At 44.9% G+C, this 24,312-nt stretch overlaps 1 protein-coding gene across 1 annotated transcript in view; it reads right to left on the bottom strand.

Moving 5' to 3' along the window:
* The window catches only part of lamb2l (laminin, beta 2-like), a gene marked incomplete at its 5' end in the record, with an annotated part of 75,358 nt that overhangs the window by 33,903 nt on the left and 17,143 nt on the right, over positions 1–24,312 (bottom strand). The window contains 9 exons of the mRNA XM_079491727.1: positions 6–230; positions 867–1,030; positions 2,922–3,153; positions 4,105–4,248; positions 4,357–4,549; positions 6,514–6,634; positions 9,431–9,552; positions 10,554–10,715; positions 13,764–13,892. Coding sequence (XP_079347853.1) covers positions 6–230; positions 867–1,030; positions 2,922–3,153; positions 4,105–4,248; positions 4,357–4,549; positions 6,514–6,634; positions 9,431–9,552; positions 10,554–10,715; positions 13,764–13,892 — 1,492 coding nt within the window. The remainder of the gene's footprint in view (positions 1–5; positions 231–866; positions 1,031–2,921; positions 3,154–4,104; positions 4,249–4,356; positions 4,550–6,513; positions 6,635–9,430; positions 9,553–10,553; positions 10,716–13,763; positions 13,893–24,312) is intronic.

The raw sequence follows: 24,312 nt of genomic DNA, 5'->3' as shown, positions 1-24,312 counted from the left end.
CTCACGCCTGCAGTCGTGTGCCAGCGCGTTGCCAAAGTATCCCTGTTTGCAGTGGGCGCAGGAGTTGCCGTCGGTGTAGTACAGGCACTTGAGGCACTGGCCGGTCCGCGGGTCACAGGACTCGGGGTCCTGAGAGTCGATGTTGCCGCTGCACTCGCACGGACGACACTGGCCGCCGGGCTGCTCCGGGTTGCCGTAGTAGCCGGGAGCACAGCGGTCACAGCGGGAACCTGCAGGGCAAGAGGTTGTTTTTTAAAACCCATTTAGACCTGAGAAAAGATTCTACAAATGCCTTCTAAATCATGACAGTTTTCTGAAAAACCTCATGTTTCTATGTTAGTCATTCTCAAATGTCAAGGACTCCCAAAAATATATGTAGGCTAATTGGCCACCGACCCCAATCTGAAAATATGTTGTTCCAAAATAAAGCAGCAATCTCTCTCGACCTTTTAAATTAAATGATTTCAAGTCAACAGCCAGCAAAACAAAAACAAAAAAGTAATATGTGATATTACTGGCACTGTTTTGCCAGAGTAATACCTTACACTACTCGTTACTGGGAAAAGTAATAATATTACTTTAATATATTAATAGTAACTAGTTACTTACTGCCCAACACTATAGGTTTGTATTATTTGAAAGAAATGGACCGCTCGTCCCTTAGTCACCACACCGTAAAAACACATGTTCATCAAGTTGCTACACATTATTCTTGTGAATTTAAAACAGTTTTTTTCTATACATCGTTCGTTGTCAGCACACCTTACACAACTATACAAAACGAAATACACTTATACGATATGAACAATTCCATCGAGTCCATCTCTGACACGGATCTATTATTAATAATATAGTGAGGGTCTCACCGGTATATCCTTGTCTGCAGTTACAGACGATCTGATTGGAGGACTGGTCAGCAGAGCAGGTGTCCCCGTTGAAGTGTCCGCTCCCCGGGTTCCCAGGGCAGGGACAAGGCCGGCAATGTCCCCCTGAGCCCAGCACGGGGTTCCCAAAGAACCCGTCTACACACCTGAGACAACGCATGGGGAGGATGGGTCGTTAATGTTCCCCTGAGCCCAGCACCGGGTTCCCAAAGTACCCGTCCACACACCTGAGACAACGCATGGGGAGGATGGGTCATTAATGTTCCCCTGAGCCCAGCACCGGGTTCCCAAAGAACCCGTCCACACACCTGAGACAACGCATGGGGAGGATGGGTCGTTAATGTTCCCCTGAGCCCAGCACCGGGTTCCCAAAGAACCCGTCCACACACCTGAGACAACGCATGGGGAGGATGGGTCGTTAATGTTCCCCTGAGCCCAGCACCGGGTTCCCAAAGAACCCGTCCAGGCGTCCACACACCTGAGACAACGCATGGGGAGGATGGGTCATTGGAAATATGGAATAGTTCTGATAATGACCACAAAAGTTGCAATTCAATCTATAAATTTAAGAAAATGTTTAAAAATAATATAGTTGAAAAATATAAAACATCACCATAAACCTCTTATAATGCATCATTTTCATCTCCATATGATTCTACCAAAGTATTCCTTTGCTCGCCTATATCAATTTATTTTTTGTAAGTAGTAAGTAGTAAGTATGTAGTAAGGTTTTGCTGTAATAATCATGTACAAGACATTTTAAAACTATTCATTCATTCATTCATTCATTGTGATCAGCAAGCCAAGGTTTGAATGAGTTTATTTATTTATTTCTGAACAGATATAGGCATCCTATCGTATGGGGTTTCTAAACTTCTTCGTCTTCATCTTTACTTTTTATTTCACATGAATAGTAGCCTTCATGTAGTCTTTGCTTTAATTGTGTAAAATAATAAATAAAATAAAAAGTATTTTCTGCTCAGTATGTTCTTTTATATTTTTTCTTTTACTTTATCATTAGTTTTTTTTATTTCGTTTTTTAGTTTATTTAAAACAAAATATTAAATTAAATGAATTCAAATTGCGTAATGTAAACGGCGAGGTTCTATAAGCCCCCCTAGGGTTTCTTACCTCACTGTGCACAAGAACTAACTGTCAACTTGTTTTGTCTTCATAAACCAAAGCTATTGAACACCCTTTAACACCCTTTATGTGTGTTAAAAACAATGGAAAGTATTAAAAAGTGCTTCGGCGAAAACCTCCTAACTCCATTGGATCATCAAACTATACTGTATCTGCAAAACCAGCTAAGTCCACCCATTTAGGCATCGATTTTATAAATCAGTGCTATAATTGAACACCCTTTACGTCTGTGTGTTGTTGGTTAACAAAAATATTGAACCAATGAAAAGTATTAAAAAGCGCTTCGACAAAAACCTCCACTTGAGCTGGATTTTTCTTTTTCCCCTGAAAAATGAACATTTTGGTGTTAGGAGGTTTCTTCCAGAGTAATCTAGTAAGACTAGCCTTGACTCCCATTGTAACAATGCGAAAGTGCTCATTCTATCTCAATGGGATAGTTCCAATGTTTGGAACTATAGCCCATAGCACCCCGCTTTGCGGCGAGATCAAAGCGTGTCGCCACTCTCTTACTACATTACTCTGGTTTTCTTCCAGACAGCAGAACTATTATGCATGTGTAGGGATGGAGCTCGTTAATTTGTATTGATAACGAGCACCTTAAAAGCATAATGTTGTTTACTCGGTTGGCAGGTATCAATACACTTTTAGACATGTTTGTGCCAGCGTGGGCGATTATCTTGATCGCCTCTTGTCTTGATTGTTTAAAACATGATGTCATGGGCCGCTATGCTCGATAACAGGCTTGATAAGCAGAAAGCTTATTGATAACGGGTACTAAAAAAGCTTGTTTTCGGATTTTCGGGTATCGGTTATCGAGCTCCATCCCTATGCATGTGTATTGTGTATACATACTCTTGTTGTGCAATAAAATAAAAATCAAATCAACCTCCGTACCGTTCACAGAGGTGTCCGGCCGTGTAGTCCCGGCAGTGCGTGCACTCCCCCGTGTGCGTGTCGCAGGTCTCGGCGTGTCCGTTGCACTGGCAGGGGCTGCAGCTGGGGAACCCCCACTGGCCCGGCTGGCACTCGGAGCACTGGCGTCCCGTGGCGCCCGGCCTGCACGGGCACTGCCCCGTCACCGGGTCACACTGGTGGCTCACAGAGCCCTCTGAGTGGCAGTCACAGGCTGGGGGGCGGAGCCAAGGAGGGGACAGTCATTGGTGGTGGGGGGGAAAACATGTACTCAAGTGTTTTAGTCAAAGTATCAGTACTGCAATATAGAGCGTCGCAGTCAGTGTTGATTTCATCGACTAAAACTAAGACGAAAAATGTTCGTCGGAAACTAAATGAAAACTAAGCTATGATGACTAAAACTATAAGAATAAATATACTGACGATTTCGTCAACAGACAAAAAACTAGACTAACATGTTAGGAAGGGACTAGTGGACAAGAGATCCAGTACAAGTCATTTTACACTTGGTTGCATGCTGAAAATAGCAGATCTACAATTTTTGTCATCTCTTTGGGTGAAAATGTTAGGATGTAATCTATTTCTGAGCAAGCCAGTAACTTAGCGCCTCACCTGTGCAACCATAATGGCCGAAGCCGTAGGTAAATGGTGCATTTATATAGCACCTTTATCCAAAGCGCTTTACATAGATTGTGCATTACATTCACCCATTCACACACACATTCATACACTGATGGCGGCAGAAACCATGCAAGGCACCAACCAGCACATCAGGAGCAATTAGGGGTTCAGTGTCTTGCTCAAGGACACTTCGACACTAACTTTGGGGGAGCCGGGTTAGAACTGGCAACCTTGCGGTTCCCATCCAGCCACTCTATCCCTGATCCACCACCGCTCCTGTAGCTTAGCACCTCACCTGTGCAACCTTAATGGTAGGTTAGCTTAGCACCTCACCTGTACAACCATAATGGTAGGTTAGCTTAGCACCTCACCTGTACAACCATATTGGTAGGTTAGCTTAGCACCTCACCTGTACAACCATAATGGTAGGTTAGCTTAGCACCTCACCTGTACAACCATAATGGTAGGTTAGCTTAGCACCTCACCTGTACAACCATAATGGCCGAAGCCGTAGGTTCCAGTAGCTTAGCGGTTAGCACCTCACCTGTACAACCATAATGGCCGAAGCCGTAGGTTCCTGGGGCACACTGGTCACAGCGCCGACCGATCACGTTGGGTTTGCAGCGACATTGACCTCCGACCTTATCACACTCAGCACTGACCGAGCCCTGCGGGTCGCACTGGCAAGCTGGAGGGGGAAACGAAAATGTTACTTTTTTATCTTGATTTGACCTATATATTCAATATATAGTAGGCCTATAGCTGAACTGTTCCTCTGTGAGTTTCCTGGACTTACGCAGAGCTCCGTCGTGGATGATGGCGGAGATGCTGCAGATGAGTTTGGAGCACATCTCCGCCAGGGCGGGCATGGGCGTGATCATGAAGGAATCCAGGCACATGTAGCGAATCATCTCGTCACGCCGCTGCTCCGCCAGCGGCTCGTTGCCCTGTAGGCCAGGGAGCTCCGTGTACTTGGGGATCAGGACCAGCTGAAGGGAAGGAGAGCAGTTCAGAGTTATGGAGTTACATGTTAACTTCCACATTTACCCCAGTAATTAACACTCTTATCGCCCTATCAAATAATTGCGACCGGCGCCCAGGACAGAACATTACTCATTTCATAACATAGCACACCTCTCTACAGGCTGGGAGCGTCTATTGGGCAACATTCAATGTCATTTCCGGTGGTCCTGCTCCATTTTAATGGATGGGATCAAAAATCTTAAAACGTGAATAACTCAAATCAATGATTCCATTTTGGGTTTTTTTGCCAGGAATGTTAGATGCTGGGATAACAACGTTTATTTAACCATACCAGGTCATTAATCCATCTGAGGTCAAAATTCAACAGTTTTCTGAAAAAAACAATGTTTCTGTATCAGTGGTGCTCAAACTGTTTCAGGTGAATGAACCCCAAACTTATATGTAATTGGCCACGACGCCAATCTGAAAATATATTGTTCCAGGAAAGCTTGAGGTCTGTTTATGTAAAATATGCATTTATATTTATGGCCACCAGGTGGCAGTGTCTGGACAGCAATCAGAGCGTCTGAAGCTGAACTGCTGCAAATCAAATTGGAGCTATCTGACAGGAATGCAGAAGGATAGGTTGATGTGGAGAATGATAATTGTGTCAAACATCTACAGCAGTGGTTCTCAACCAGTGGTCCGGGTTGGACCACCAGTGGTCCTTGAGGAGGGGGTTCCATCTTCCAGGTGGTCCCCAGCTAAATGATGGAGAGTTGGTAATCAGTGACGTGCACAGATAGACACTAGGTGGTGCTAGAGCACCTGCCCTTTGCCCTCTGGACAGCAATGTGTACAGTATGTGGACCATGGTGACATTAATCAATTCTTGATAAAAAAAGCTTCTATTTATGCCCCACAATCTATAAATCTCACACTATTAAAGGATAATTCCATGCTAAAAGGCTTTCTTACCTTTATTTGTAGTTGTTATGTCCCCGACTCCCCACCAAAGAGGTCCAGGTGTTATTTTGTGTAAAAGTGCATGATTGGCTATTTCCCCTAATATAAGCCCTCAATGGGGGTCGGGTTTTTGTGCTAATTCGCTTATTTCCATCGAAATAAGTAGTAAAGTGTTCCGCTTGGGTTACTATTTACATTATGAAGAGAGGATATTTACAGCGATGGAAATAAGCGAATTAGCACAACACCACGATGCCCCATTCAATTCAATGCAATTCAATTCAATTCATTTAGGGCATATGGTAGGGGAAATAGCCAATATTGTGCTTTTGCACAAAATAACACCACGCACTGCACAAAGTGCCCTTTTTTCACTTGAGCACCTGCCCCTCTAAATGTCTGTGCACACCACTGTTGGTAATCAAATGGGACCCTTAAAAGATCTTTTACTCTTGAGAGTGTAAAATGAAACCAAATCCATTTGGTTTGATTTTACACTTTTACACGCTGTGAAGAGGTAGATTATTGTTAAACATCTGCATTACTTAATTTACAAGATGTCTACACTATTAGAGATCTTTTGATCAACCTCTACTATGGTACTGTATACCACATCAAAATCGTATAATCCAATAACAACAAAATATTCTTTAGTTTTGGGTCTGAGAGGCTAAATGTCATCAAAACGGTGGTCCGTGGCTCAAATGCTGAATAAATAATGGGCCTTGTTTGAAAACCACTGATCTACAGAATTCAAGGTGACCCATACAGTGAATAACCACAGGGTTGTCAGCTCAGTAATCAAAGTCAAGCTGCATTATATTGTTCATTCTTTGTAAACCTCTTCACAACTTAGCTACAGCAGTACAACTACGGCAATGACATGATGTTGTGAGCAGACAACAGCATCTAAAGCACTTCAGTACTTCCCAGGCTTTGGAAAAGCAGTCTTTTTGGAAAATCACTTGGCTTTTTGAAGCGTGAATTGGGACCGATTGTGCGGCAGCAGGGCAGGTGGACTCACCGAGTCGATGAGGATGAACGCGGTGAGGTGCCTGTGCGAGACGCCGTGACGCTGGAACCTGATGGCCACCACGTAACGGTTGCTGGGCTCGAAGCAGAAGGGTCTGGGCATCTGGATGTATCTGGAGGAGAAGACAAAACAAAACAAACATTCAGAGATTCATCCAATGTGTTTATTGATGGATTTTCTATCCCTGCTTCATCTAGTTTAAGGTTTGTGGGGAGATTTGTAACCAGCATGTGACCACTGAGCATATGGCCCAGCTGGCCAGCATGTGTAAATAAGTGGATTCTAACTCAGGTCTCCCACATGGGAAACCACACATCTACTATCTACCACCACCACCACCCACGCCCCAAATCAACCACCCCCAAACGAAGAACACCATCCCAGACGAGCCCCGAATGTAACCGTCTGGATTCTATTGCACTTCAGTGCGTTGTGCGCCAAAAACAGTTGCTGCGACATGCACTCCGACATTTCGGAGTGCGACACTCACACGCGACCTGGATCTCTGTCGGCCATGGCGTCTGACTCCCTGCGGCCCCTTCATCCTTCCCACCGTGCCCACCACAACTCCCTGTCTCCCCCTGAGTCGCTTCCCCTTCCCTTTACCCCCCGGGCCTGGGTTTTAAAATAGTTCCACTGAGTGAAAAGAGGAGTTAACGGGCAATTATGGGCACTAGATTTGCCCGTAAACCTCAAGTTTAGCAGCATATACAGTAATATACGGTAACATACAGGTGTGATGGTACAATTCGGGAGTTTACCGGAGTTTGTTGGAAAGTTTAACGGGAGTTTCCTGTGATATACACATCCATAGTCCATGCTTTTTGCGCAGTGTAAAATGTTTCAAAACAGTAAAACATGGCAAATAAGTTCAGGGGTTTAAGGGGTGTTGCAACATATTGCTGCCCCTCTTCTTGTGCCTCTCTCCCTTTATGCCTTCACTATCTTCTTCTTCTTCTTCCTGAAACTCCTCGTTCTCTGGCTTATACTGACAGTACCTCACTTGCTGTGTTTGTGGTCACTTTGTTAACCCATTTTGACCTGGGAACGATTATACAAATGCCTTCTAAATCCTGACAGTTACTGAAAAACCTCATGTTTCTATGTCAGTGGTTCTCAAACTATTTCATGTCAAGGATTATGTATATTTGGCCGCCGACCCCCATCTGAAAATATGTAGTTCCGGGGAACCCCCATGAAGCAAAGATTTGAGTTAAAAACATTCGCTCTGAAAGAATATATTCAAAGCTTTGCGCCACATTTTCAAGATTTTTCAAAAATAGCAGACCTACAAGCTCGTAGCGCGGCACTCAGTGCAACTGACAAACAGAACCAAAAAAATGGGATATCGTTTTAAAAAATAAAGAAAACTGAAAAAACTAAACAGGCTAGGATGACATGACAAAATAGGGGTGCCAGGGTTAAAATGGACCAAAGTACTGGTTTACATTTCTGGCCCATTGCCATCTCATCCCTCCAGCTGAGGAGGGCAAAACTCAATTTGTAATTTATTCTGTCCATTCCCTTCCTTGATCCATTGTCTATTGTATGTCATCTTTCTCTGCTTGGGTCCCAATACGGCCTGTTGCTGTTGGACCAATAATCTAAACCATTATACATAACACCGACTAGTCAACACCTTTGTTTCTTATCGCTGCGGTGCAATCTGGCGCAGACATTCTGGAATGCTCAGCTTAGCCGTCGTGTTATCGCTCAATCGCTGATAGTAAACAGAACTGGAGGCTACAGTACGATATGAACGGTACAGAGATGAAGGCCCCCCCCCCCCCCCCCCCCCTCCACCCGCACAATGCATGCCAGTTGCTACAGGTCAGAGCAAGCCAAGAATTAAGGGAAGTGAAGCAATTTACTCCTGAGGTACAGTAGGTACACTTGCAAAGAAACACGCACACGCACTGGAAGATGTATAGGTTCGTTTTGACTGGAACAAGACTAATGCACATCAGTGCCCTCTCTTTCCCTCTCAAATACATATGGGTGCACAGTCCTTCAAAGACATACACGGTACAGCAGGGCCCTTTCTCAATTGGACAGATGGGTAAGCGCACGCACACGCATGCATGTACCCGCTTCGATAATTCTTACTTACTTATCAAGCCGATCTTATCGCCCGCCTACTGCATGTAGTCTGGGAGCCTACTGGCTGCCATTGGCAATGATAAAACGAAGACGAGTTAAACAACGATTACGGTTGGGACCGCGCTGCTACGTGCTTGCGGTTATGTTTAGGTTAGGGTTTGAGGAGGCTTGTCGTTCTCAGTAGGCTCCCTGCATGTGCAGTAGACCGATAAGATCGGCTTGATAAGTAACCTACTGGGAATTATCGCTAGATTTTCACTCGAATCCGTTGACGCACGCACGCACGCACGCAGGTGTTGTTACCTGTTGCGGTGTGGCAGGGTCACGGTGTACAGCTGTTCTGTTGGTTGTTGTTACCTGTTGCGGTGTGGCAGGGTCACGGTGTACAGCTGTTCTGTTGGTTGTTGTTACCTGTTGCGGTGTGGCAGGGTCACGGTGTACAGCTGTTCTGTTGGTTGTTGTTACCTGTTGCGGTGTGGCAGGGTCACGGTGTACAGCTGTTCTGTTGGGTGTTGTTACCTGTTGCGGTGTGGCAGGGTCACGGTGTACAGCTGTTCTGTTGGTTGTTGTTACCTGTTGCGGTGTGGCAGGGTCACGGTGTACAGCTGTTCTGTTGGGTGTTGTTACCTGTTGCGGTGTGGCAGGGTCACGGTGTACAGGGTCAGGTGTACAGGGTCAGGTGTTGTTACCTGTTGCGGTGTGGCAGGGTCAGGTTGTTACCAGGGTCAGGTTGTTACCTGTTGCGGTGTGGCAGGGTCAGGTGTTGTTACCAGGGTCAGGTGTTGTTACCAGGGTCAGGTGTTGTTACCTGTTGCGGTGTGGCAGGGTCACGGTGTACAGCTGTTCTGTTGGTAGCAGGTTTCCACAGCGAGGACTGCTGGGCAGCAGCACAGACGTGATGCTCACTATGGCCTCCCAGTCCTCTGTGGACTACACACACACACACATGAACACACGCACGCACACATGCACATGAACACACGCACACACATTGCGTTTCAGAAAAGGCGCATGGTTTCCACAACTTATGCTGCTTAGCCTTTTTTACTTCATTTAAATGGCTTGTTTAGTCAGCCTCTTCCTTGTTTGAGGGACTGAGGGAACGTATCAGGGCAGTGTTTAGTCAGCCTCTTCCTTGTTTGAGGGACTGAGGGAACGTATCAGGGCAGTGTTTAGTCAGCCTCTTCCTTGTTTGAGGGACTGAGGGAACGTATCAGGGCAGTGTTCCTTGTTTAGTCAGCCTCTTCCTTGTTTGAGGGACTGAGGGAACGTATCAGGGCAGTGTTTAGTCAGCCTCTTCCTTGTTTTTGAGGGACTGAGGGAACGTATCAGGGCAGTGTTTAGTCAGCCTCTTCCTTGTTTTTGAGGGACTGAGGGAACGTATCAGGGCAGTGTTTAGTCAGCCTCTTCTTCCTGGTTTTTGAGGGACTGAGGGAACGTATCAGGGCAGTGTTTAGTCAGCCTCTTCCTTGTTTTTGAGGGACTGAGGGAACGTATCAGGCAGTGTTTAGTCAGCCTCTTCCTTGTTTTTGAGGGACTGAGGGAACGTATCAGGGCAGTGTTTAGTCAGCCTCTTCCTTGTTTTTGAGGGACTGAGGGAACGTATCAGGGCAGTGTTTTTTTCGTCGACTACAACCAAGACGAAAAATGTTCGTCGACTACCTTTTTTCACTGACGAAAACTAAATGGAAACTAAATGGAAGCTAAAAACTAAGCTATGGTGACTAAAACTAAGACTAAATATACTGACAATTGTCAACAAATACAAACTAGACTAAAATGTTAGGAAGGGACTAGTGGACAAGAGAGCCAGTATAAGTCATTTTACTATTAGTTGCATGCTGAAAATAGCCGATCTACTTGTAGATCGGCAATTTTCAGCCTTCATGCCTTCATTACGACGGCATGAAGTAGTCCATGGCCAACCGTACCTCTGGTTCGTAGCGTATCATAATGTCGTAGTCCATGGCGTAGGGGATGTCGTCGATGGTGAACACCAGGCCGGCGCCGTCTTTGACGCGGGCGAACCCCGGACCCGTCCACGTCACCATGTGACCCGGGCTGCGCTCTCGGTGAACGCTCCTCACATCTGGCTGGAGGCGTTGAGTAGAGAGACAAGGGTACAGGCTTTAGTTTAGGGTTAGGGTTAGAGAGACAAGGGTACAGGCTTTAGTTTAGACATACCAGAGACGTGTTAGAGAGACAAGGGTACAGGCTTTAGTTTAGACATACCAGAGACGTGTTAGAGAGACAAGGGTACAGGCTTTAGTTTAGACATACCAGAGTCGTGTTAGAGAGACAAGGGTACAGGCTTTAGTTTAGACAGAGACGTGTTAGAGAGACAAGGGTACAGGCTTTAGTTTAGACAGAGACGTGTTAGAGAGACAAGGGTACAGGCTTTAGTTTAGACATACCAGAGACGTGTTAGAGAGACAAGGGTACAGGCTTTAGTTTAGACATACCAGAGACGTGTTAGAGAGACAAGGGTACAGGCTTAAGGTTTAGACAGAGACGTGTTAGAGAGACAAGGGTACAGGCTTTAGTTTAGACATACCAGAGACGTGTTAGAGAGACAAGGGTACAGGCTTTAGTTTAGACATACCAGAGACGTGTTAGAGAGACAAGGGTACAGGCTTTAGTTTAGACATACCAGAGACGTGTTAGAGAGACAAGGGTACAGGCTTTAGTTTAGACAGAGACGTGTTAGAGAGACAAGGGTACAGGCTTTAGTTTAGACAGAGACGTGTTAGAGAGACAAGGGTACAGGCTTTAGTTTAGACAGAGACGTGTTAGAGAGACAAGGGTACAGGCTTTAGTTTAGACATACCAGAGACGTGTTAGAGAGACAAGGGTACAGGCTTTAGTTTAGACAGAGACGTGTTAGAGAGACAAGGGTACAGGCTTTAGTTTAGACATACCAGAGACGTGTTAGAGAGACAAGGGTACAGGCTTTAGTTTAGACATACCAGAGACGTGTTAGAGAGACAAGGGTACAGGCTTTAGTTTAGACAGAGACGTGTTAGAGAGACAAGGGTACAGGCTTTAGTTTAGACAGAGACGTGTTAGAGAGACAAGGGTACAGGCTTTAGTTTAGACATACCAGAGACGTGTTAGAGAGACAAGGGTACAGGCTTTAGTTTAGACAGAGACGTGTTAGAGAGACAAGGGTACAGGCTTTAGTTTAGACAGAGACGTGTTAGAGAGACAAGGGTACAGGCTTTAGTTTAGACAGAGACGTGTTAGAGAGACAAGGGTACAGGCTTTAGTTTAGACAGAGACGTGTTACAGAGACAAGGGTACAGGCTTTAGTTTAGACATACCAGAGACGTGTTAGAGAGACAAGGGTACAGGCTTTAGTTTAGACAGAGACGTGTTAGAGAGACAAGGGTACAGGCTTTAGTTTAGACATACTATTGGTCCGACTGCAGTGTTGATTCCGTCGACTATGTTCGTCGACTACCTTTTTTCACTGACAAAAACTAAATGGAAACTAAATGAAAACTAAGCTATGATGACTAAAACTAAGACTAAATATATCGACAATTTCGTCAAGAAATAAACACTAGACTAAAATGTTAGGAAGGGACTAGTGGACAAGAGATCCAGTACGAGTCATTTTACACTTGTTTGCATGCTGAAAATAGCAGATCTACGTCGCAGTGCGACGCGTTGTGAGCTTGTAGATCGGCTATTTTCAGCAAGTGTAAAATCTGCCATTACGACGGCATCAAGGCCCGCCAAAATAGATTTTAGTCGAGTAAATCAACTGTAGATTTAGTCGACTAAAATCGTATGATATTTAGTCGACTAAAACTAGACTAACAGTAAAACATTCCAGGTGACTAAAATGTCACCTGGAACTAAATGAAAACCATTCAAAAGACTACAACTAAAACTAAAATCAAATTTTGCTGCCAAAAACAACACTGTCCAGCACTGTCATTAGACCGACCACCTATACCTCCAACCCTAACCTAACCCTATAAGCACGGGAGCAGCGCATGTTGGACCATTGATTCCGCATGTCGGTTCCGTTGGTGCGTCTAATATGCGTGTGCATCCCAGAGACATGATGGTCACGTAGTGTTGGTTTCGTCGACTAAAACTACGACGAAAAATGTTCGTCGGCTACCCTTTTTCACTGAGGATTGTGAGGAACATGAAATCAAATAAAATAAATAAAAACTACTAAATATATACTGACAATTTCGTCAACAAATTCAAACTAGACTAAAATGTAAGAGATCCAGTAGATTTCATGCTCGGTTGCATGCTGACCTGTACCTGTATCTGTGGATGGATATGTGTGACTTTGTGTGGATGAAGTGTAATTGTTGAACAGGTGGGTAGTATATGTTGACAGGACAGAAGACAGGTATTGGCCAGCATGCCTTGAAGCATTTCGGTGGACTGCATCTTTGCGTGCGTGCGTGCGTGCGTGGTGTACGACGACCACTGCCGTACACAACACTCTGGCCTATAAGTAGAAAGTGCATGGATGCATAATGCTTCCAGCTTGCCTCCACAACAAGATATCAGCCTGAGTATTTGTATAGTGAAAACAAACTCCCACCATTCCTGAAGGCATGTGTGAAAATTGTTATCTCACAGCTGGCAGGAGGCACCGTACCTTCTGTACCGTGACGTGTCCACAGGAGGCACCGTACCTTCTGTACCGTGACATGTCCACAGGAGGCACCGTACCTTCTGTACCGTGACGTGTCCACAGGAGGCACCGTACAGGAGGCACCGTACAGGAGGCACCGTACCTTCTGTACCGTGACGTGTCCACAGGAGGCACCGTACAGGAGGCACCGTACCTTCTGTACCGTGACCACAGGAGTTTGATCCATATTCATTTAAGTGTAAAGAAATGTTGTTATCAGTGATTTATGCATGTCTAATTTATGCTCTGTCAGACAACTATGAAGGTCATACACAGTAAATCAGGCTTTTTAGAGGATACATTATATAGATTATTTGATCAAAGGTAGCCGTTCGACCTCTACAGGTAAATGTGTCCCTGAGAAACCCCTAACAGCTGCCTCCTTTTAAAAAGCCATCTGAGCATCTACCAGCTGGGTAATGCCGTAAAAGCAACTTCACAAAATGATATGATTCCACCTGTTAACAGCCTATACCGTTTGCTGCAGCTGGCGGATGCGTCTCAGTGCTGCCCTCTGCTGCTGGCCTCGGTGGCGACGATGTCTTCTCAGCTGGTTGTTGAGGTGCTGCACGCAGTCGATCTCTGCCTGGGGCCTCGCCTTGCCCTGGGGGAGGGGAGGAGAGGAGGAGAGGAGAGGAGAGGGGAGGGGAGGGGAGGAGAGGAGAGGAGAGGAGAGGAGAGGAGAGGAGAGGAGAGGAGAGGAGAGGAGTTTAACTCTGGAACGTTAATTTGTACACTCTCAGAGTTACAGATCCTTATGATAAGGGTCCATTTGGTTCCTAACTATCCATCATAGCTGCATGGGGGACCCCCTGGAACTCCCTCAAGGACCCCTGGGGGTCCCCGGACCCCACTTTGGGAACCTCTGCTCCATAGGGGTTAATAACCTCACACGGTGGACTTCAGCGGGACGGTGAGAGAAACAAACGAAAAGCCAGCCATGGTCAGGGTTGTGTGTTTCTTGGCCCATGAAACCATCCCACCGCACGGATACCAACCTGTCACAATGCATTAGTGCTGCCCAGAGCCATCTAACAGAAGAGTTAGGACATTGAGGGGGCAGAAACCGAGTGCTCAGAGCGCTGTTCATGCAGCCTGAACTGAGACAAGCTGGAGTTGGAAATACATTGTTTTCAACGAGGGCGGCGCAAATAAGAGCTGTTTTAAGCACGTGTGCAACATGATAACTAGTATATAAAAGTATTGTACAGTAACAACTAAAGTCTCTGTAACACACACACACACACACACACACACACACACACACACACACACACACACACACACACACACACACACACACACACACACACACACACACACACACACACACACACACACACACACACACACACACACACACACACACACACACACACACACACTAAGGCTGTCCCCCAAACATTCAAGGTTCGAATGTTCGCTCGTTAGGGTTGGCACTCGAATCTTAATTAATGGGCTTGAACCATTCGTTTTTTTTTTATTAAATAAAAAATATTATTATTTTTTCCCTTTTTTTATTAACTCGAAAATATATCTCGGCGAGAATGCGATATGAGCATGTAAAAAAAAGTAAGTTTCTAGTGCATTCCTGTCAGAAGTTATGATTTTTTAAAGAAATATCTCCTAGTTCTGCTGTCCCATCTCCCGTGCATCTCTTAATTTGGTGATTGGCCTGCAGCTGAGTTGATTGACCTTTCTCACCTTGTTCTGTGAGAACAAAAGAGTTCCATTGAATGGAATGTCGGACGTGTCTCTCTCACACACACACACCAGCATGATCGCTGACAGGGGGAACCGTTCTTAGCCATGATATAATATATCATGGCTAAGAACGGTTAGCATATGCTAATATTATTAGCATATGCTCTCTAGCATCACATCACAAAAAGCAGGGAACTCTGATCATTGTTAACACTTTGATTGCTACAAGATCTCAACAGGCCTATTTGGATGTTGCTACCGTTTAACATTGCACAAAGGCCTTGTTCGGGGGCCCACAGCAAAATGTTCTCTTATAGCGAGAATCACACGCATACATCAAAAGAAAGCTGAACTTGTCCACTTCAATTTAAAAAATACATTTTGATTTTACCATGTTCCATTCTGGAGATATTGACCTTTTTGCAACACCTGCATTTGCCTGGAAGTGGTTATCTTGAACAGCGAGCAGAGTTATGGATGGTTTAAAGTCAGAGACATTGACAGGCAGATATAAAATTGAACCCAATAAATATCCTATACATCCTATACACCGAATGAAAGCCCTGAATGTGTACTTTTACGAGGAAAAGAGTAAACATTGATCCCATGTACAGTTAGACAGTAATTGGTTATTGAATGCAGCTTGTGCCCACCAGATAACTTCAGAGAAGACATGGACGTGAACTCCTCAATATTCACAAAATAAGGCCTATAGCGACATATAAATACTATATACCGTATGAAACAGAAGACTCTCTGCTTTCATAAGAAAAAAATCACACCCGTGTGAACTGAGTGGTGTAAGGTTTTATATAGCATGATCAGATGTGGTCTGACGTAATGTCTGACGTAATGAAATAAGGTAAGGTATTATGTAGCCTGATCAGCTCTGATCTGACGTAATGAAATCACACCCGGATGTGATTTCACAACTGGCTTTTTCTGCGCAGAGAAAATGACCACGGTTGCTACGGTCATCCAGTTCACCCGGGTGTGATTTAATTACGTCAGAAATTATTTTGAACATAGCAACCATGGTCATTTTTTTATGCACACAAAAGCCAGTTGTAGGAGTGGTTTACACCACTCAAAAACTTCTACTGTAGTAATAATAAAAATCACACCCATGTGAAGTGAGTGGTGCAACTCTGTCCCATATTCTGTTCTCTGCTTATTCAATACAGCTCGCTATATACGGACTGAGGCAGAAAGTCATGTAAACCTTTTATTTACAGTTTGGTCTGTAAACTTCTACTGTAATAATAAAAATCACACCCCTGTGAAGTGAGCGTTGCAACTGTTCTGTACTTATTCACTACAGCTCGCTATATACGGACTGAGACAGAAAGTCATGTAAACCTTTTATTTACAGTTTGGTCTGTAAACTTCTACTGTAATAATAAAAATCACACCCCTGTGAAGTGAGCGGTGCAACTGTTCTCTACAGTTGCGCGGTGCAATGGTATTATTACAGTAGAAGTTTACAGACCAAACTGTAAATAAAAGGTTTACATGACTTTCTGCCTCAGTCCGTATATAGCGAGCTGTATTGAATAAGCAGAGAACAGAATATGGGACAGAGTTTCACCACTCACTTCACATGGGTGTGATTTTTATTATTACTACAGTAGAAGTTTTTTTCTTATGAAAGCAGAGAGTCTTCTGTTTCATACGGTATATAGTATTTATATGTCGCTATAGGCCTTATTTTGTGAATATTGAGTTCGGGTCCATGTCTTCTCTGCAGTTATATCTGGTGGGCGCAATGTGCAATGTAACCAATTTATGACAAACTGTACATGGGATCAATGTTTACTCTTTTCCTCGTAAAAGTACACATTCAGGGCTTTCATTCGGTGTATAGGATGTATAGCATATTTATTGTGTTTATTGTTATATCTGCCTGTCAATGTCTGACTATAAACCTTCATAACTCTGCTTTTAGATGATGATGATGATTGCCTCATTGTCTTGATCGCAAAACATTGGGGGGGGGGGTTCATGGGCACATTGGGCAGCAAAAGTCTTGATCCGTACGGCTATAAAAAGTCCCATTCCACCGTTCGGTTCAGAACTATAGTATAACGGTGAGACGCGTTGTCATCATCAGCTGATTTTGTTTTTCAAGCTAGTATAGGGAAACATGCCTGGGCATGCACGTTGGGGGCGATGGAGAAAAAAAAGCTTCGGATCACAACACCACGGTTTAGGACGCGGAAAAGTTCGTTATACATTACACCCGGGTCGATTACGTCCCCGATGCGTTCATTGCGGTCTTATCACTACACTTATAATGAATAAAAAAGCGTTACAACCACACGTCCGAGCGATCTCCGATTATGACGGCTCTGCATGGCGATACGTGATCCACCAACGGTAGACTGTCTTTTGTCATGGCGGCCCCTCTCGATACTGTAGTTCGTTTGTTAGTTCGTAGTATTGTAGGCTCGGGGATCGTTTGGTCGCTACAGTATGAAGAAGGAAACATGCATCTGTCCATGTGTGTTGCAGACGATATGCAATGCAATGCCGATCGGATCCGGTGCATATGTGTTTAGGCAGCGTTCCATTGATTATGTTTTTTTCCGAGAGCCATCTCGCAAGATCCTCCTTCTGGAGAAACAGGAGGGGAGGGGGGAATCGAGTACTATAGTGTTGGGTAAAAGCCAATAGGTGGAGGAAAGCCTGGTGAGGCGAGGTTAGGTGAAATTTGATTCTTTTCACACACAGACTAGATCGGCATGGGCGCGTCCATTTTACAATGGTTTCTACACGTAAAGCGGCCCGACCTCCTGTTTTCAGGAGGGGAGGGTTTTTTTGTTTTTTTTTCTGATCACGTGAGCGGGACTAAGCAGCAATGATAGGGTGATGGTTCTTCATTGTCCGGGTGGGTAAAAAGATGAATGAAAGTATGCTATAAAAAAGTGATTGAAACGTATTGATACGTGATTCGCACCCGACGTTTGATTAATTGATAACGTATTGATACGCGATTCGCGTCGGCTGTGTTAAGCACTTCAATGCGCTTCAAGCAATATACGCTGTCTTAGCTGCCTGCCAGCAAGCTTGCAGATCAGCTGTTTTCGCGGAGCCACTTGACGGTGTGTGTGTGTGTGTGTGTGTGTGTGCGTGTGTTGGGAGAGACGAGAGACATTGATAAAGAGCAGGGGAGACGCGCTGCGCTCTGATCGAGACGGATATCTCAAAGGTTATTTTTTTGAATTAATTAGAAACAAATGGTCCGGATGTTCGCACCGAAAATTCCTGCCGAAGTTCGAGTCCTAAAAAAAGGGCTAAGGTACAGCCTTAACACACACACACACACACACACACACACACACACACACACACACACACACACACACACACACACACACACACACACACACACACACACACACACACACACACACACACACACACACACACACACACACACACACACACTATGAATCACAAACACTATAACCCATATCTCTATTTTCATTAGACACCCACAAGTCAACGCTTCCTCAATCTCAACATTCCCACGGTGATGAAGTTGTAGTGCGGGGGAGAGACCGGGGACTGGCCTGGGCCTGCCCTGGAGGGCTGAGGAGCCTGGGAGGTGTGTGTGTGTGTGCGTGCGTGCGTGCGTGCGTGCGTGCGTGCGTGCGTGCGTGCGTGTGTGAGATAGAGGAATGATGCTGGATCAGATTAGAGCACACAAAGCGAAACGCTCAAGTCTGCCCCTGTGACGACTTCCTGGATGCTGATGAGGACTGTCACTGCATGTACATGTTCGCGCGCGCGCGCACGCACGCAAGCACGCACACGCACACGCACACACACACCCCCACACACGCACACAGACACACACACCTGCCCACCCAACAACACATTCTCCTGGTCTGATAGGCATCTTTCTGGTGTCTGTACCAGCCATGTAGTACAGTATGTACAGTATGTAGTACAGTATATGTACTGCTCCCACATACAGTCCTGTATACTGATCTGATATCGCTCATACACACGCACGCACGCACGCACGCACGCACGCACGCACGCACGCACGCAGTAACACAGTGACACACAATACACATTTTTTTCTGTATGTGATGTATTGCCATGCTTTCTGTTATTGCTTAATGTAAATCGCTCTGGATTAAGAGCGTCTGCTAAATGCCTAAATTGTAAATTGTACATTGTACAGCTGTATACATCAAACTATACTGTACACAGTGACACAACCAAAGTTTAATATCTAATTGCAAGAGGAAATAACCCTTGAATGGTGAACAGTGTGAAAGACACAACATGACAATGTTTGGTCTCCAAGTGGACAGAACAGAGACATGTCACACTGTCTCGTGGGCCCTCTCTGAAATGTGTTCAGGACATGTATAGTATGAGAAGCTGGTGGTTCTCAAACATTTTCACGTCAAGCAGCCCTAAATTGATACGCATTTGAGCACAGACCTCCATCTGAAAGGATTCTGGGCTCCCATAAGAGAAGATGTTTGTTTTATTTTTATTTTTTGTTTTTCATCCTGACTGCGTCCTACTATCCATGTCTCACATTGGTTCTTAATATGCTATTTTTTTTCTTTGCTTCATAATTTTTAATCTTTTGTTGTGAAGCACTTTGGTCAACTCTGGTTGTGTTAATAATGTGCTAAAGGTTGCTTTGATTTGATGCAGTTCACATGAAGGCCATACAGAGACACAGTATGAAGACCATACAGAGACAGTATTATGATCACATGAAGGCCATACAGAGACAGTATTATGATCACATGAAGGCCATACAGAGACACAGTATTATGTTCACATGAAGGCCATACAGAGACACAGTATTATGTTCACATGAAGGCCATACAGAGACACAGTATTCTGTTCACATGAAGGCCATACAGAGACACAGTATTATGATCACATGAAGGCCATACAGAGACACAGTATTCTGTTCACATGAAGGCCATACAGAGACACAGTATTATGATCACATGAAGGCCATACAGAGACACAGTATTCTGTTCACATGAAGGCCATACAGAGACACAGTATTATGTTCACATGAAGACCATACAGAGACACAGTATTATGTTCACATGAAGGCCATACAGAGACACAGTATTATGTTCACATGAAGGCCATACAGAGACACAGTATTATGTTCACATGAAGACCATACAGAGACACAGTATTATGTTCACATGAAGACCATACAGAGACACAGTATTATGTTCACATGAAGGCCACACAGAGACACAGTATTATGATCACATGAAGGCCATACAGAGACACAGTATTATGTTCACATGAAGACCATACAGAGACACAGTATTATGTTCACATGAAGGCCACACAGAGACACAGTATTATGATCACATGAAGGCCATACAGAGACACAGTATTATGATCACATGAAGGAAAAGGAAAACATGTTGCATTTTGCAGTATCATTTAGTACTGAAACCCGCATGGAATGCTGATGTTACAGTGAGTCACACTGTCTCTGCGTTGACATTTCTTTAGAAGTTGATACTATTGGCAAGGCCAAGAAGCACAACTTTCTTCCAGATAACGAAAGCGAAAGAGAACAACATGACACAGAGTTTCAACTATCACTATGACCTCCCCACGTAACGGATGACTGCACAACATAGTCGGGGTTATCTGGGTACGCCGTGACGACAGGAATATGACTGATGTACAGTATCTGGGTACGCTGTGACAACAGGAATATGACTGATGTACAGTATCTGGGTACGCTGTGACGACAGGAATATGACTGATGTACAGTATCTGGGTACGCTGTGACAACAGGAATATGACTGATGTACAGTATCTGGGTACGCCGTGACGACAGGAATATGACTGATGTACAGTATCTGGGTACGCCGTGACGACAGGAATATGACTGATGTACAGTATCTGGGTACGCTGTGACGACAGGAATATGACTGATGTACAGTATCTGGGTAGGCTGTGACGACAGGAATATGACTGATGTACAGTATCTGGGTAGGCTGTGACGACAGGAATATGACTGATGTACAGTATCTGGGTACGCTGTGACGACAGGAATATGACTGATGTACAGTATCTGGGTACGCCGTGACGACAGGAATATGACTGATGTACAGTATCTGGGTACGCCGTGACGACAGGAATATGACTGATGTACAGTATCTGGGTAGGCTGTGACGACAGGAATATGACTGATGTACAGTATCTGGGTACGCCGTGACGACAGGAATATGACTGATTTACAGTATCTGGGTACGCCGTGACGACAGGAATATGACTGATGTACAGTATCTGGGTACGCCGTGACGACAGGAATATGACTGATGTACAGTATCTGGGTACGCCCTGACGACAGGAATATGACTGATGTACAGTGTCTGGGTACGCTGTGACGACAGGAATATGACTGATGTACAGTATCTGGGTACGCCGTGACGACAGGAATATGACTGATGTACAGTATCTGGGTACGCCGTGACCACAGGAATATGACTGATGTACAGTATCTGGGTACGCTGTGACGACAGGAATATGACTGATGTACAGTATCTGGGTACGCTGTGACGACAGGAATATGACTGATGTACAGTATCTGGGTACGCCGTGACGACAGGAATAGGACTGATGTACAGTATCTGGGTACGCTGTGACGACAGGAATATGACTGATGTACAGTATCTGGATACACCGTGACGACAGGAATATGACTGATGTACAGTATCTGGGTACGCTGTGACCACAGGAATATGACTGATGTACAGTATCTGGGTACGCCGTGACCACAGGAATATGACTGATGTACAGTATCTGGGTACGCCGTGACCACAGGAATATGACTGATGTACAGTATCTGGGTACACCGTGACGACAGGAATATGACTGATGTACAGTGTCTGGGTACGCTGTGACGACAGGAATATGACTGATGTACAGTATCTGGGTACGCTGTGACCACAGGAATATGACTGATGTACAGTATCTGGGTACACCGTGACGACAGGAATATGACTGATGTACAGTATCTGGGTACGCTGTGACCACAGGAATATGACTGATGTACAGTATCTGGGTACGCTGTGACCACAGGAATATGACTGATGTACAGTATCTGGGTCCGCTGTGACGACAGGAATATGACTGATGTACAGTATCTGGGTACGCTGTGACCACAGGAATATGACTGATGTACAGTATCTGGGTACGCTGTGACCACAGGAATATGACTGATGTACAGTATCTGGGTACGCTGTGACCACAGGAATATGACTGATGTACAGTATCTGGGTACGCCGTGACGACAGGAATATGACTGATGTACAGTATCTGGGTACGCTGTGACGACAGGAATATGACTGATGTACAGTATCTGGGTACGCTGTGACGACAGGAATATGACTGATGTACAGTATCTGGGTACGCCGTGACGACAGGAATATGACTGATGTACAGTATCTGGATACGCCGTGACGACAGGAATATGACTGATGTACAGTGTCTGGGTACGCTGTGACGACAGGAATATGACTGATGTACAGTATCTGGGTACGCTGTGACCACAGGAATATGACTGATGTACAGTATCTGGGTACACCGTGACGACAGGAATATGACTGATGTACAGTATCTGGGTACGCTGTGACCACAGGAATATGACTGATGTACAGTATCTGGGTACGCTGTGACCACAGGAATATGACTGATGTACAGTATCTGGGTCCGCTGTGACGACAGGAATATGACTGATGTACAGTATCTGGGTACGCTGTGACCACAGGAATATGACTGATGTACAGTATCTGGGTACGCTGTGACCACAGGAATATGACTGATGTACAGTATCTGGGTACGCTGTGACCACAGGAATATGACTGATGTACAGTATCTGGGTACGCCGTGACGACAGGAATATGACTGATGTACAGTATCTGGGTACGCTGTGACGACAGGAATATGACTGATGTACAGTATCTGGGTACGCTGTGACGACAGGAATATGACTGATGTACAGTATCTGGGTACGCCGTGACGACAGGAATATGACTGATGTACAGTATCTGGATACGCCGTGACGACAGGAATATGACTGATGTACAGTATCTGGGTACGCCGTGACGACAGGAATATGACTGATGTACAGTATCTGGGTACGCTGTGACGACAGGAATATGACTGATGTACAGTATCTGGGTACGCTGTGACCACAGGAATATGACTGATGTACAGTATCTGGGTACGCTGTGACGACAGGAATATGACTGATGTACAGTATCTGGGTACGCTGTGACGACAGGAATATGACTGATGTACAGTATCTGGGTACGCCGTGACGACAGGAATATGACTGATGTACAGTATCTGGGTACTCTGTGACGACAGGAATATGACTGATGTACAGTATCTGGGTACTCTGTGACGACAGGAATATGACTGATGTACAGTATCTGGGTACGCCGTGACGACAGGAATATGACTGATGTACAGTATCTGGGTACGCTGTGACGACAGGAATATGACTGATGTACAGTATCTGGGTACGCTGTGACGACAGGAATATGACTGATGTACAGTATCTGGATACACCGTGACGACAGGAATATGACTGATGTAGTATCTACCGTGAGGTATTTATTTGCATGGTTGATTTTTACAAAAACATATCTAATGTCAGTTGTATATCAACGCTCTTTTAACTTGGGTTACTGTGACGTACAAGAAGCAGTTGAAACGTTCAGTACCAAGGATCAAACCAACCATCTTAACACTCCCATCGCCCAGGACGAAGTACTTTGTCCTTTCTATTAGTAACGCCCGTCGCCCAGGACGAAGTATTGCCCAAAAGACGAAGATTATTGATATGAGAACGGATCGCATGGCTCTATAGCCCAGGCGCGCCTGCTGGGCAATCCTCGGTGACGCGCAAGAGTGAGACGTCATCGGAAAAACTCCCTCCCCTGTTTAGCTGATGAAAACGAAAATCTTAAAACGTTCATAACTCGCGATCTAAATCATCCCGTCTTTTTATGAAAAAAAGATCCTGTGTTAGACGGCGCTCCGCGGTCCAGTCGCTAGTCTCGATAGATGTATTCTTGTCTCCCGTTGTTGTCGATCGACTCTAGAGTGGTGTGGCTATTGTTAGCTGCTACACACACATCAACAACTTCCGCCGGTCCGTCCGGAAAAGGGGTCCGTGTTTATAAATCGAATGTAATGGATTAAAGGACCACTTCACCACTTTTCAACATCTCTTCATATAATTGGTCCTCACTAATGTTCATGATAAAACACCACCATTTTGTCCTACTCAGTCT

The sequence above is a fragment of the Electrona antarctica genome, assembly GCF_951216825.1.
Source record: "Electrona antarctica genome assembly, chromosome: 2".
Classification (NCBI taxonomy): domain Eukaryota; kingdom Metazoa; phylum Chordata; class Actinopteri; order Myctophiformes; family Myctophidae; genus Electrona; species Electrona antarctica.
Note: the sequence above shows the minus strand (reverse complement) of the source record. Positions and strands in the feature narration are given on the sequence as shown.